The following is a 15,540-nucleotide window of genomic DNA, read 5'->3' as shown; positions in this document are numbered from 1 at the left end:
GTTAAAAAGAAGCACAGGAATTCACTGAAAAGAAGAAATCTTTAAAAACCAGAATAGGTCAAATATAAAAAGAGGTACAAAAACACACAAAGAAAATAACAAAGAAAATAAAATAAAGAAACTAATTGACTCCATGAGATCAATAAACAATTAGGCAAAGTCAAAAGAATGCAGAGGTATGGGGGTGGGTGGGTGGGGGAGAGAAGATGCGAAATTCTCATCAGAAAAGTAACTGAAATGGAAAATAGATTGAGAAATATAGTCAGTTAGTCAGTAGTTTTCCTAATATTGAGCCAGCCCTGCATTCCTGGTATAAAATTAATAAAAACTACATGATCATATCAATAGATGCAGAAAAAGCATTTGATAAAATTCAACATCCATTCCTATTAAACTGGTATAAATCCTAGTTAGTTGGTCATGGTGTATTATCCTGGGGATAATTTTCTGTAATCTCTTTTGTTAATATTTTATTTAAGATTTTTGCATCAATATTCATTAGGGATATTGGTCTATAATTTTCTTTCTCTGTTTTCAACCTACCTGATTTAGTTATCAGTATCATGTCTGTCTTAAAAGGAATTTGGTAGGAGTTCTTCATTCCCTATTTTTAAAAAATAGTTTATATAACATTGGAGTTAATTGTTCTTTAAATGTTTGGTAGAATTCACATGTAAATCCATCTGCCCCTAGGGATTTTTTTTAGGGAGTTGATTAATAGCTTGTTCTATTTCTTTTTCTAAAATGGGACTGTTTAAGCAAATTACTTCTTCCTCTATTAATCTGAGCAGCCTATATTTTTGAAGGTAGTTATCCATTTAACTTAGGTTATCAAATTTATTGGCATAAACTTGGACAAAGGAATTAGATATAGTAAACTGCACCATTACTGTGAGGGAATAGCCATTAGTGACTGTCAGTCCTATTTTAAAAAATTATTCTATTTATCCACATTGAAAGAATTCAATGTATTAGATTAAATCTTGTAAAATTCCTTTTTTATAATACTAATAACACAATAATACTAGTGGTATTATTGTGAATTAGGTTATAATTTTGTTAAACAAAATCCTAGATTCTAATGGTACATTTAAGAAAGGAGATTTTTACTTCTGTGCTTTTTCTTAGAGAGTCTGATAAAATTTAAAATTTGCTTGACCAATGTTTTCTTGTCTTCAGATATTCTCTAAATTCTCTGAATAATAACTACCAACCCTCATAGTAATCACTTCTTGGTCCTTAATAGTGGAATGAGAAATATCCATATTGTTTTTCTTGCAACTTACTTTGATATATTTAGTTTCTTCCTGATGGATTGTGCCAGTGAGTGTAATTTAATAAAAATATTTTGAGTTTCTTGGAGGAAAAAAATGGAATCCCAAATGATTGTAACTTCTAGTAAAAGGCACATAATTTGCTTATTTATTCTGATTTTCTTTTCCCATGTTAAAATTGCATGTTACTTTGATGCTTCCATTTCTATTCTAGCCTGAAAGGATAGACCCAAGTGCATCAAGACAAGGATACGATGTCCGTTCTGATGTGTGGAGTCTGGGAATCACACTGGTATGTTAGATAATTTCATTTTACACTTGATTTCCAAGTTGTTAAAATTTTTTTTAACTGAAAAAGAACAACAAAGCATGAAAAAAAGTATTTTCCACAATGTTTTGCTACATGTAGAAGACATCCATATAATGTTTCCTATCTAATTTTTCTTTTTTAATGGACTCATGGCTATAAAGAGTAAATCTCAAGTCAATTAGATATGTCCCTGGATTTAAAATCCTTTTGTTACAATATTATGATAAAATTAGCTTATATCAACAAATGAAAGCAAGTGCTTCTTTTATTTATTTATTTTTAAAGAGTCATTTTATTTGTTACATAAAAACAATTTTAAAAAGTATTTGTCTACTCATACTGTCACTTGCTTGAAAATTTTAAGGGGAGGGGGTCTCCATCATCTTTGTTTTTCTTTTTCTGTGTCTTGGTTTATTCACTATAGTCTTCCTCCAGTGCTCTGTCATGGTATAGTGTTTACCCTGAATTCTCAAAGATTTTGCCAACAGGGCTATTCTCCAGGGCTACTGGCTCTATGAAGTTAATTTTATGGAGCCTTCAAGGGATTGTATTTGTCATTGAGTGGCCAGCCTAGCTAATAGTGGCAATAACAGCAAGCGGTGATAATAGCTGATACTTCCAGTTAACTTATGGTTTTGTTTGTCCCACATTCTATCTAATTTGCTATTTAAAAGATATCTGTAAAGTATGTAGTACAGGCATATTGTCTTTATTTTATATGTGGAAAAATTGAATTTACAGTGGTTAAGTAACCTGCCCATGGTCATGCAATGGTGAGTATTGGAGGCAGGATTTGAACTCATAGCTTTCTGACATAAAATTTAATGCTTTTCCTAATATGTTACCTTAAGTCTTACTAGGTTATATTAAAGAGGTCTTTCTCTGGAGAATTGGCTACCAGGTGGTGATATGAGACTTTAGTCCCTACTTTGGGGAAAGGCATATATTTTAGATGCATTTGAACCAAATCCCCACATCCCCAGGTGGAAAGAAAACAATTCCTTTCAACTGTCCTAGTGGCACCCCCACCCCCCAAAAAAAGAAAGAAAAGAAAAGAAAAAAAAAGGTCTGTAATCAAATTTAGATTTGTCACTTGGTAACCAACCCCTAGTGATGATCTTCTTGAAACATCTAGTAAGGAGAATAATTTAATGGACTCCCCAAGAACCTTGAATTATCCTTTTGTCCTGGGCCTACTAGCATTCTACCTCACTCCTCCTGAGTTGTTAAATTGGGGAGAACTGTGGAACAATTTCTCTCCAATTATGATTTTTTTCTCCAATCTTTCAGTAGTCTAATGACATCATGGCCAAAACATTAATTAGCTGTCAGTATAAAGAAATTAGATTTTGTCAGTACTTTGTTTTATCCATTTACATGTTTTTTTCTGAAAAGCATATCTTATATGATACATATACTAGGTGACCATTTGTTGCATATTTTTAGAAAGAATTCTTGTTTAGGACTAGATTCCTTCTAAAATAATTCTGTAGGAGAAGAGTAAGAATAAGAAAATTGCCAAGTATTTTAGGGGTTTAAGTGAGATATATTCAGATTTTGTTTTGCATGGTTTTGAGGGATGGTCATAAATACTAGTGCTATAAACCTACTTTGAGGTAAAGGGTGGACGTTATGCTTCTGGTTAGATGTAACTAAATGGTCTAGTAGTAACAAAATAACAGGACAAGAAATCAAGGTATTCCAGAGATTTGTTGAACTCAGTTCATATTTGTTTGTTGAACTCAGTTCATATTTGGTTTTCCTATCTTCTATGTTCATTCCTCATTTCGTGGAAGTGCTTGACCAAGACTCGTACCTGGGTCCTTTGCTTAGATTTGGGTACACCTCTGATATCAGTAGCCTAATACCAAGTCCCTAGGACCTATTTCAGAGAACCCCTCAATGGAGAGAATGTTTTGCATCACCTTCGGGGTGTACCCATTTAGACTCTGTTTCCCTACCTTCTCCCTCGTCCTCACCTCTCAGATGCCCTTCACGATAGAGCTATCTACTCTGGATGCACTCTGGATGGACTCAGGAGTCTCTGAACTGGAGGCAGCATGATACAGTGGAAAGAAGACTGGCTCTGGAGTCAGAGGACCTGAATTCAAATCTCTTCTGATGCTTACTACCTGTGTGACCTTGGGCAAGTCACTCACCCTCCCTGGGCCTCAGTTTCCTCATCTGTAAAATGAAGGGGTTGGATTATATGGCCCCTGAGGTCCCTTCAAGATGTGTTTAGATTTCTAATCTGACTCAAGGAGCTCTACCTACACACAAGCATGTCCTTTTTCTAAGGTAGCTCTATAGCCCAAAGTCCTGGAATTTGTCTGATATGAAATTTCTTTTATTTGCCTGATTTCTAATTGTAGTTTTATGTGAGCTCCATGCTACATTGTCCCTAAAATGATTACCCTGACCCTACTGGGATCGTGTCTTGGGGTCCTAGGTAGAGCCTTTCCAGAACTTTTGTTTGGGGGGCCTGGATTTTAAAGCCACGTATATGTGCTGTTAAATGATTCCGAGTGAATGTTGCTTTTACTTCTCTCCTCTCCTCAGTATGAGCTGGCTACAGGCCGATTCCCTTACCCAAAGTGGAACAGCGTATTTGATCAGCTGACACAAGTAGTAAAAGGAGACCCCCCACAGCTGAGTAATTCTGAGGAAAGGGAATTTTCCCCAAGCTTCATTAACTTTGTCAACTTGTGGTGAGTATTTAACACAATGAAACTTGATATTAATATATAGTTGTTATATTGAAGTTCACCCCAATGTGAGAGAACCTTATCTGGAAATCTCATCCTTATATCAGTTTCTCGTAGTGCAGAAGCTGTCCTCTTCATTGTAGTTTCTTACCCTTCAATCTGTCCTATATGGAAAACCTTTTAACAATCCTGAAATAGGAATTTGATCATGTTAGCTTTACTGTTTAAAAAGAAAAATGAAACTAAAGTGGTTCATGTTGCCTATTGATTTAAATCCAAATTCTTTAGTCTTGAATTTGAAGTTAACTATAATACATTTGCACTACTTTGCAAATTTTTAGTGTACTTATTTAATTCATGTTATAGTTACCTGAGTGTTATCTTCCTCCCAGATTATAAGCTTCATGAGGACAAGGGCTTTTGAATCTCCTCAAGTGTCTAGCACCGTGCTTTGTACATAGTAGATGATTAACAAATGTTGGTTAAATTAGCAAATGAATAAAATCATTACTTTCTTTTTCATCCACTTTCTGTTTCTTACTGTTCCCTTTATATTACAAATTTATTATTCCTTTCATATACTTGGTTCTTGCCTTTTCTCTGTGACTGGAACATCCTTTCCATTCCCCTCTGCTTTTCTAACTCTTATTTTTTTTTTTTTTTTTTGACTGGAGGGCTTGTAGCATCACTGCAAAGATCCATGAACTCATATAAAATGATTCATCCAATAAGCCTTTAATAATACTATACCCAAGAGATTGTAATATAGTGAATAGAGAACTTTAAACTTGGGCCAAGAAGAGTTAGGTTAAGTTCAATCTGTGACATCTGTTGGCTGTGTGACCTTGGGTTAAGATGGCAGAAAAGGTTCAGACCTGAAATGGTTAAAAAAATTTCCCCATTTGGAAATTCTATATCACTTAAATAACAGATGTAACTCCTATTTAAGACACTAGGAATACAAAGATGAAATTATAGAAAGTATTTTTGATCACTATATTTAGTATGATGTTGGGTTTTTTATTTTAAAAGAAGATTATTATATTTTAAAATGTTGGGAACTACTGGTCTATAGTTCATTTGACTCATTAACTTAATATTACCTATTAGATATGTTATAGCTTAACTCTTCATTAAAAGACTTTATTTTTATTATTTTTTTAATCTCCTCAGTGCTTAGTCTAATGTTATATCTACTTAGGAAGCACTAAAATAGTTACCAGGTGCTATGAGGAAAAAGTATTCTTTTGATTTTTTGAGCATTTCCATGGTTTAGACTGAACTGGCTTTTCTAAGTCTCTTGAAGCACCTTTAGATTTTTATTTTTAAATAGCTTTTTATTTTCAAAATGCATGCAATGATAGTTTTCAATATTCACCCTTGCAAAACCTTGTGTTCCAAATTTTCTCCTTCCTCCTTATACCTCTCCCCTAGACAGCAATCTATCTTAAACATGTGCAATTCTTCTATACATATTTTCACATTTATCATGCTGCACAAGAAATATCAGATCAAAAAGGGGAAAAAAAGAGAAAAGGGGAAAAAAGCAAGTAAACGAGCTGAAAATACTATGTTGTAATCCACATTTAGTCCCTGTAGTCCTCTTTTTAGGTACAGATGGCTCTCTGTCACAAGTCTATTAGAATTGGCCTGAATCATCTTATGTTGAAAAGAGCCATCTCCATCAGAATTGATCATTATATAATCTTGTTGTTGCTGTGTATGTTTTCTTTTGGTTCTGCTCATTTCACTTAGCATCAGTTCATGTAAGTCTCCAGGCCTCTCTGAAATCATCCTGCTAATCATTTCTTATAGAACAATAATATTTCATAACATTCATATACTATATTCAGACATTCCCCAACTGATGAGCATCCACTCAATTTCCAGTTCCTTGTGACTACAAAAAGGGTACCTACAAACATTTTTGCACACATGGATTCTTTTCCCTTTTTTATGATCTCTTGGGATCTTTTGGGAACAGAGACCCTACTGAATCAAAGAGTATGCTCAGTTTGATAGCCCTTTGGGCATAGTTCCAAATTGCTCTCCAGAATGGTTGGATTAGTTCACAACTCCACCAGCAATGTATTAGTGTTCCAGTTTTCCTATATCCTCTCTAACATTTATAATTATTTTTTCCTGTTATCTTAGCCAATCTGAGAGGTGTGTAGTGGTATGCCAGAGTTGTCTTAATTTGTATTTCTCCATTCAATAATGAGTTAAAGCATTTGGGGGGGGGCGGAGCCAAGATGGAAGAGAAGTAAGGTCTTTCTAAGCTCTCCCTTACCCTCAATACCAACTATTTAATTCAGCCTCAAAAATAGTGTTGGATTGGTAAAACCCACAAAGATTAGAAACACAACAACTTACCAGCTGAAGAGAATCTGGAACTTTGTCAGAAAAGGTCTGTAATGAATTGTGGGGGAAAAAAAGACCGGTACAGACAGTGATAGCTTACTGTGCAGATAGGGCTGGGGAGGCCTCTGGGGTTAGAAAAGCTACTGAGACAGAGGCATAGGCTGATAGCTATATTCTGCTTGCAAAACAGCAGACCAGCAGAGAAATCAAGTCACTTTAAAAAAAATTGCCAGAAACTACCTGTAGCTACCCCAAAGTGGAAGTGAGTCAGCGCAGATACTGGCACAACTTCTGCTGTCTGGGACTTTTCCTTGGGGCAATTAAGAACCTGCAAGGCAGTGGGTGGGATACAGCCTGAGGCAGCCTCTAATCTCTCAGTGGGGGGCTCAGCCTGAGGCAATGGAACTTCCACAGCAGGGAAACTCCCACAGCAGCTACTGTGCTTCCCAGGGCAGAGAGCTTCCAGTTTGTGCCCAGGGGCTTTTGCTGGTCAGCTGCTAATATCCGTAGCCCCACAGGGGCTTTGGCTTGGGGTTATGATACTTTCACTATTCAGCCTCTAGCCTCAGGGCAGTTGCTAGGCTACACAGCGAGGGTTCTTCACTGGGCACACCCACAGCCCAGCTCTAATCACTTCCAGTGTAGGGGGGGGAACTCTCCCAGAGCACCCTTGTACTTTTGCAGCCTGTTCACAAGACAGCTGCTGTCCATACTATCCCTGTTCTTCAGAGGAAGCTGGTAATCTCCTAGTCCTAAAGGCAGACCCCATAGGTTTTTAAAAATGAGTACAACAATGAAGAGAACGATTGACAGCTTCTATACAGAAAAAGAGCGGGTTTCCAACCCCAAGGAGACTAACAGCAGACAGTCTCCAGATAATACCCTGAAGGGAAATGTTACCTGGCCCCCTTCACATAACTCTTCTCCTAGAAGAGACTATTAAAAACTTCAAAAGAGAGTCAGAAGAAAAATGGGCAAAGAAAAGAGAAGCTATGCTAGAGAGTAACAAGGTCCTGAAATTCGAATAGGAAAGATAAAGAATTCGCAAGAAGTGCAGGGAAACAAAATTTGTGAATTGGAAAAGGTTAAAAAATCACAGGAAAGTAGGATCTGTGAATTGGAAAAGATAAAGAATTCCCAAGAAAGTAGGATTTGTGAATTGGAAAAAGAAAATAACTCACTTAAAAAAAAATAGTGAAATGGAAAAAAATTCCACAGAGCAAAATAATTCAGTTAAAAACTCAATTGGACATATACAAAAAGAAGTAAAAAATGTGAATGGAGAAAATAACTCATTAAAAATTAGTATTGAACAAATAGAAATGAATGATTCATTGAGACACCAAGAATCAGTTAAGCAAAATCAAAAAAATGAAAAGCTGGAGAAGGTCAAATATTTACTGGGAAAATCAACAGACCTGGAAAATAGATCTAGGAGAGATAATCTGAGGATCATTGGACTTGCCGAAATTATAATAAAAAAAAGAACCTAGATTCTATTTTACAGGAAATCATCAAAGAGAACTGTCCAGAGATAATAGAAACAGAAGGGAAAATAGGCATTGAAAGAATTCATCGAACACCTGAAAAAAAGACACTAAAAAAAAAAACAACAAAACTCCATGGAATATAGTGGCCAAGCTGCAGAACTATCAGACTAAGGAAAAATATTGCAAGCAGCCAGGAAAAAACAATTCAAATATCGAGGTGCCACTATAAGGGTCACTCAAGATCTGGCTGCATCCATATTAAAGGATTGAAGGGCCTGGCATCTGATATTCCGAAAGGCAAAAGAACTTGAAATGCAGCCAAGAATAAACTACTCAGCTAAGTTTAGTATTTTCTTCCATGGAAACAGATGAACATTTAATGAAACAGAGGAATTCCATTTGTTTCTAAGAAAAAAACCAGATCTAAACAAAAAAATTTGATCTCCAACCACAAGACCGAAGAGAAGCAGAAAAAGGTAAAAGAAACTCTTGAGAACTGTTATTTCTGTTGTGGATATACAGAAAGTTCACATATATAATTTGATTTTATTGATATTACATAAAAAAGGGAAATAGAAATGGAAAAGGGATAGTATCAGAAAACAGGGAAAAAGGAGATAAAAAGAAGGAAACTATATCCCAAGAAGAGGCAAAGAAAATGTACCATATTTGAGGGAATTTAGAGAGGGGGAGGAACATTGTGTGAATCTTACTTTCATCAGCATTGGCTCTTTAAGAGAAAATAATTGACATTTGTTTTTCAGAGAATTCTCTCTCACCTCATTAAAAGGGAGGAAAGAAAAAGGAAAAGAGTAATAAGGGAAGGATACAAGAAAGGGGAAAGGACTTAAAAGGAGGGGGGAGGGATACTAAAAAGAGAGGGCTGCGAGACACAAGTGGGGCTCGTAAGTTTAATACTGGGGAAGGGGTTCAGGGGGGCAAGGGAAAAAAAGCATAATCTGGGGATAATATGATGGCAGGAATTACAGAATTAGTAATTTTAATTGTAAATGTGAATAGAATGAACTCTCCCATTAAGTGGAGGCGGATAGCAGATTGGATCAAAAGTCAGAACCCTACAATATGTTGCTTACAGGAAACACATTTAAAGCAGGGAGATACTTAAAGAGTAAAGGTAAAAGGCTGGAGCAGAATCTATTATGCTTCAAGTGAAGTCAAAAAAGCAGGGGTAGCCATCCTTATCTCAGATCAAGCAAAAGCAGAAATTGATCTAATTAAAAGAGATAAGGAAGGAAACTATATCCTGCTAAAGGATAACATAGACAATAAAGCCATATCAATACTAAACATATATGCACCAAGTGGTATAGCATTTAACTTCCTAAAGGAGAAGTTAAGAGAGTTGCAAGAAGAAATAGACAGCAAAACTATAATAGTGGGAGAGCTCAACCTTGAACTCTCGAACTAGATAAATTAAACCACAAAACAAATAAGAAAGAAATTAAGGAGGTAAATCGAACATTAGAAAAATTAGGTATACTACACACCTGTCAGATTGGCTAAGATGACAGGAACAAATAATGATGAATGTTGGAGGGGATGTGGGAAAACTGGGACATTAATACATTGTTGGTGGAGTTGTGAAAGAATCCAGCCATTCTGGAGAGCAATTTGGAACTATGCCCAAAAAGTTATCAAACTGTGCATACTCTTTGATCCAACATTGCTGCTATTGGGCTTATATCCCAAAGAAATACTGAGGAGGGGAAAGGGACCTATATGTACCAAAATGCTTGTAGCAGCTCTTTTCATAGTCGGTAGAAACTGGAAAATGAATGGATGTCCATCAGTTGGAGAATGGTTGGGTAAATTATGGTATATGAATGTTATGGAATATTATTGCTCTGTAAGAAATGACCAGCAAGAGGAATACAGAGAGGTTTGGAGAGACTTACATGAACTGATGCTGAGTGAAATGAGCAGAACCAAAGATCACTATACACTTCAACAACAATACTGTATGAAGATGTATTCTGATGGAAGTGGATATCTTCAACATAAAGAAGATACAACTCACTTCCAATTGATCAATGATGGACAGAAACAACTACACCCAGAGAAGGAACACTGGGAAGTGAATGTAAATTGTTAGCACTACTGTCTATCTACCCAGGTTACTTATACATTCGGAATCTAATACTTAATGTGCAACAAGAAAATGGTATTTACACACATATATTGTATCTAGGTTATATTGTAACATATGTAAAATGTATGGGATTGCCTGTCATCAAGGGGAGGGAGTAGAGGGAGGGGGGGATAATTTAGAAAAATGAATACAAGGGATAATATTATTTTAAAAAATTACTCATGCATATATACTGTGAAAAAAATTATAAATAAAAAAATTAAAAAAAAAAAAGAAAAGAAAAATTAGGTATGATAGATCTTTGGAGAAAAGTGAATGGTGATAGAAAGGAGTATACTTTCTTAGCAGTTCATGGAACCTATACAAAAATTGACCATATATTAGGACATAAAGATCTCGAAATTAAATGCAGGAAGGCAGAAATAAGAAATGCTTTCTTCTCAGATCACAATGCAATAAAATCTACATTCAATAAGAAGTTAGGGTTAAATAGACCAAAAAGTAATTGGATACTAAAAAATGATTGGGTGAAACACAGTTAATAATTTCACTCAAGATAATGACAATGATGAGACATTATACCAAAATTTGTGGGATGCAACGAAAGCGGTAATAAGGGGAAATTTTATATGTTTAGAGACTTACTTGAATAAAATAGAGAAAGAAAAGATCAGTGAATTGGGCCTGCAACTTAAAAAGCTAGAAAAAGACCAAATTAAAAAACCCCAACCAAAAACTGAACTGGAAATTCTTTTTTTTTTTTTTTAAATTTAAATTTTTATTTTTTTTATAATATTATCCCTTGTATTCATTTTGCCAAATTATCCCCTCCCTCCCTCCACTCCCTCTCCCCAATGACAGGTAATCCCATACATTTTACATGTATTACAATATAACCTAGATACAATATATGTGTGTAAATACCATTTTCTTGTTGCACATTAAGTATTAGCTTCTGAAGGTATAAGTAACCTGGGTATATAGACAGTAGTACTAACAATTTACATTCACTTCCCAGTGTTCCTTCTCTGGGTGTAGTTATTTCTGTCCATCATTGATCAATTGGAAGTGAGTTGGATCTTCTTTATGTTGAAGATATCCACTTCCATCAGAATACCTCTTCATACAGCATTGAAGTGTACAGCGATCTTCTGGTTCTGTTCATTTCACTCAGCATCAGTTGATGTAAGTCTCTCCAAGCCTCTCTGTATTCCTCCTGCTGGTCATTTCTTACAGAGCAATAATATTCCATAACCTTCATATACCATAATTTACCCAACCATTCTCCAATTGATGGGCATCCATTCAACTTCCATGAACTGGAAATTCTAAAATGAAAAGGGGAAATCAATAATGTTAAAAGTAAAAAAAAACTATTGAATTAATAAATAAAAATTAATAATTAAAAATTAATAAATACGAGTTGGTTTTATGAAAAAGCCAATAAAATAGATAAACCTTTGGTAAATCTGATCAGAAAAAGGAAAGAGGAAAATCAAATTGTTAGTCTTAAAAATGAAAAGGGGGATCTTTCCACCAATGAAGAGGAAATCAGAGCAATAATGAGTTACTACTTTGCCCAGCTTTATGCCAATAAATTTGATAACTTAAGTGAAAAGGATGACTACCTCCAAAAATATAGGCTTCACATATTAACAGAGGAGGAAGTAAATTGCTTAAATAGTCCCATTTCAGAAAAAAAAAATAGAACAAGCTATTAAGCAAAAATCCCCAGAACCAGGTGGATTTACATGTGAATTCTACCGAACATTTAAAGAACAATTAGCCCCAATGTTTTATAAACTATTTGAAAAAATAGGGAATGAAGAAGTCCTACCAAACTCCTTTTATGACACAAACATGGTACTGATACCTAAACCAGGTAGGTTGAAAACTGAGAAAGAAATCTATAGTCCAATCTCCTTAATGAATATTGATACTAAAATCTTAAATAAGATATTAGCAAAAAGACTGCAGAAAATCATCCTCAAGATAATACACTATGATCAAGTGGGATTTATACCAGGAATGCAGGGCTGGTTTAATATTAGAAAAACTATTAGCATAACCGAATATATCAATAACCAAATTAACAAAAACCATATGATCATCTCAATACATGCAGAAAAAGCATTTGACAAAATCCAGCATCCATTCCTACTAAAAACATTTGAGAGTATAGGCATAAATGGACTATTCCTTAAAATAATCAGGAGCATATATTTAAAACTGTCAGTAAGCATCATATGTAATGGGGATAAACTAGAACCTTCCTAGTAAGATTAGGAGTGAAACAGGTTTGCCCACTCTCATCTTTTCTATTCAGTATTGCATTAGAAAATTTAGCCTCAGCAATAAGAGTTGAGAAAGAGATTAAAGGAATTAGAGTAGGTAATGAGGAAACCAAACTATCACTCTTTGTAGATGATATGATGGTATACTTAGAGAGCCCCAGAGATTCTAATAAAAATTTATTAGAAATAATTCACAACTTTAGCAAAGTTGATGGATACAATATAAATCCACATAAATCCTCAGCATTTTTATACATCACCAACAAAATCCAACAGCAAGAGATACAAAGAAAAATTCCATTCAAAACAAATGTCGAGAGTATAAAATATTTAGGAATCCATCTACTAAAGAAAAGTCAGGAATTATATGAGTAAAATTACAAAACACTTGCCACAAAAATAAAGTCAGATTTAAATAATTGGAAAGACATTAAGTGCTCTTGGATAGGTTGAGCAAATATAATAAAGATGACAATACTCCCTAAACTAACCTATTCATTTAGTGCTATACTAGTCAGACTCCCAAGAAACTATTTTAATGACCTAGAAAAAATAACAACAAAATTCATATGGAAGAACAAAAGGTCAAGAATTTCAAGGGAATTAATGAAAAAAAAAAATCAGATGAAGATGACCTAGCTGGACCAGATCTAAAACTGTATTATAAAGCAGCAATCACCCAAACCATTTGGTATTGGCTATGAAACAGACTACTTGATCAATGGAACTGGTTAGGTTCACAGGACAAGATAGTGAATAAAAATAGCAATCTAGTTTTTGACAAACCCTAAGATAACAACTTTTGGGATAAGAATTCATTATTAGACAAAAACTGTTGGGAAAACTGGAAATTAGTATGGCAGAAATTAGGCATGGACCCACACTTAACACCATATACCAAGATAAGATCAAAATGGGTCCATGATTTAGGCATAAAGAATGAGATCTTAAATAGATTAGAGGAACATAAGGTAGTTTACGTCTCAGACTTGAGGAGGAAGGAATTTATGACCAAAGGAGAACTAGAGTTCATTATTGATCACAAAATAGAAAATTTTGATTACATCAAATTAAAAAGCTTTTTTACAAACAAAACTAATGCAAACAAGATTAGAAGGAAAGTAAGAAATTGGGAAAATATTTTTACAGTTAAAGGTTCTGATAAAGGCCTCATTTCCAAAATATATAGAGAACTGACTCTTAATTTATAAGAAATGAAACCATTCTCCAGTTGATAAATATCAAAGGATATGAATAGACAATTTTTAGATGGCGAAATTGAAACTATTTCCACTCATATGAAAGAGTGTTCCAAATCACTACTGATCAGAGAAATGCAAATTACACAACTCTGAGATACCATTACATACCTGTCAGATTGGCTAAGATGACAGGAAAAAATACGACAGGGGCTGTGGGAAAACTGGGACACAGATGCATTGTTGGTGGAGTTTTGAAAGGATCCAATCATTCTGGAGAGCAATTTGGAACTATGCCCAAAAAGTTATCAAACTGTGCATACCCTTTGATCCAGCAGTGCTACTACTGGGCTTATATTCCAAAGAAATACTAAAGAAGGGAAAGGGACCTATATGTGCCAAAATGTTTGTGGCAGTTTTTTTTGTAGTGGCTAGAAAGTGGAAAATGAATGGATGCCCATCAATTGGAGAATGGTTGGGTAAATTATGGTATATGAATGTTATGAACTATTATTGCTCTGTAAGTAATGACCAGCAGGATAAATACAGAGAGCCTTGCAGAGACTTACATGAATTGATGTTGAGTGAAATGAGCAGAAGCAGGAGATTATTATACATTTTAACAATGATATTTTATGAAGATGTATTCTGATTGAGGGGATATCTTCAACATAGCGAAGATCTAATTCAATTCCAGTTGATCATTGATGGACAGAAACAGCTACACCCAGAGAAGGAACACTGGGAATTGAGTGTAGACCGTTTGCACTATTGTCTTTCTACTCAGGTTACTTGTACCTTCGGAATCCAATTCTTATCGTGCAACAAGAAATTTGGTTTTACACACATATATTCTATCTAGGATATATTGTAACACATTTAACGTGTATGGGATTGCCTGTCATTTAGGGGAGGGAATAGAGAGGGAGGGGAAAATTTGGAAAAGTGAAAACAAGGGATAATGGTGTAAAAAAAAAAAAAATTACCCATGCACATGTACTGTCAAAAAAATTTATAATTATAAAATTAATTTTAAAAAAATAAAGCATTTTTTGGTATTTACACACATATATTGTATCTAGGTTATATTGTAACACATGTAAAATGTATGGGATTGCCTGTCATTGGGGGGAGGGAGGGGATAATTTGGAAAAATGAATACAAGGGATAATATTATTTTAAAAAATTACTCATGCATATATACTGTGGAAAAAATTCTAAATAAAAAAAAATAAAGCATTTTTTTTTCATATGACTAGATCATGAAAGGAAGATTCCAATTCCTTTAATGGAAATTTAACAATTTAGGAAACTGAAACACAGAAGCTTCATACAACTGCAAGAATTTTATTCATTTTCTTTAATAAAAAAGAGTTTACTTTTTGCTTTTATCATATCTCACCTTTTTTAAGTCTATAATTTAGAAAGAATAAATTGCTAGTAACATAGCTTGTTTAAGCATACATATTGAAGTCTAAACATCTAAATGAATATTGACTACTTCAAAGGGATCTTCTTATTGGAGGAGGATCAATAGGATCTTTTTTATATTTAGATTTCTAAGAAATAGAGGAATCTTTCTTTATTCCTTTAAAGCTTAATAAGAGTTTTTTTTATTTTTTACACACAGACATTTCCTGATTTTTTTCTCATTCCCAGAACCATCCCTTGTTGCAAAGAAAAAGAACTTTTGTATAATAAGGAGGGTGTTTCATTATTCCTTTGGACACAATAGGACTTATAAAGTGATAGAGGAAAAGGAGTAGTGAAAAGATTACTAGATTTGGAGTAATAAAA

At 34.4% G+C, this 15,540-nt stretch overlaps 1 protein-coding gene across 3 annotated transcripts in view; it reads left to right on the top strand.

The window, feature by feature from the left end:
• The window catches only part of MAP2K4 (mitogen-activated protein kinase kinase 4), a 210,196-nt gene that overhangs the window by 161,562 nt on the left and 33,094 nt on the right, over window positions 1–15,540 (top strand). For all 3 annotated transcript variants that reach the window (XM_074312045.1, XM_074312043.1, XM_074312044.1), the window contains exons 8-9: window positions 1,489–1,566; window positions 4,144–4,292. In XM_074312045.1, coding sequence (XP_074168146.1) covers window positions 1,489–1,566; window positions 4,144–4,292 — 227 coding nt within the window. The remainder of the gene's footprint in view (window positions 1–1,488; window positions 1,567–4,143; window positions 4,293–15,540) is intronic.

The sequence above is a fragment of the Sminthopsis crassicaudata genome, chromosome 4 (genome assembly GCF_048593235.1).
Source record: "Sminthopsis crassicaudata isolate SCR6 chromosome 4, ASM4859323v1, whole genome shotgun sequence".
Taxonomy (NCBI): domain Eukaryota; kingdom Metazoa; phylum Chordata; class Mammalia; order Dasyuromorphia; family Dasyuridae; genus Sminthopsis; species Sminthopsis crassicaudata.
Note: the sequence above shows the minus strand (reverse complement) of the source record. Positions and strands in the feature narration are given on the sequence as shown.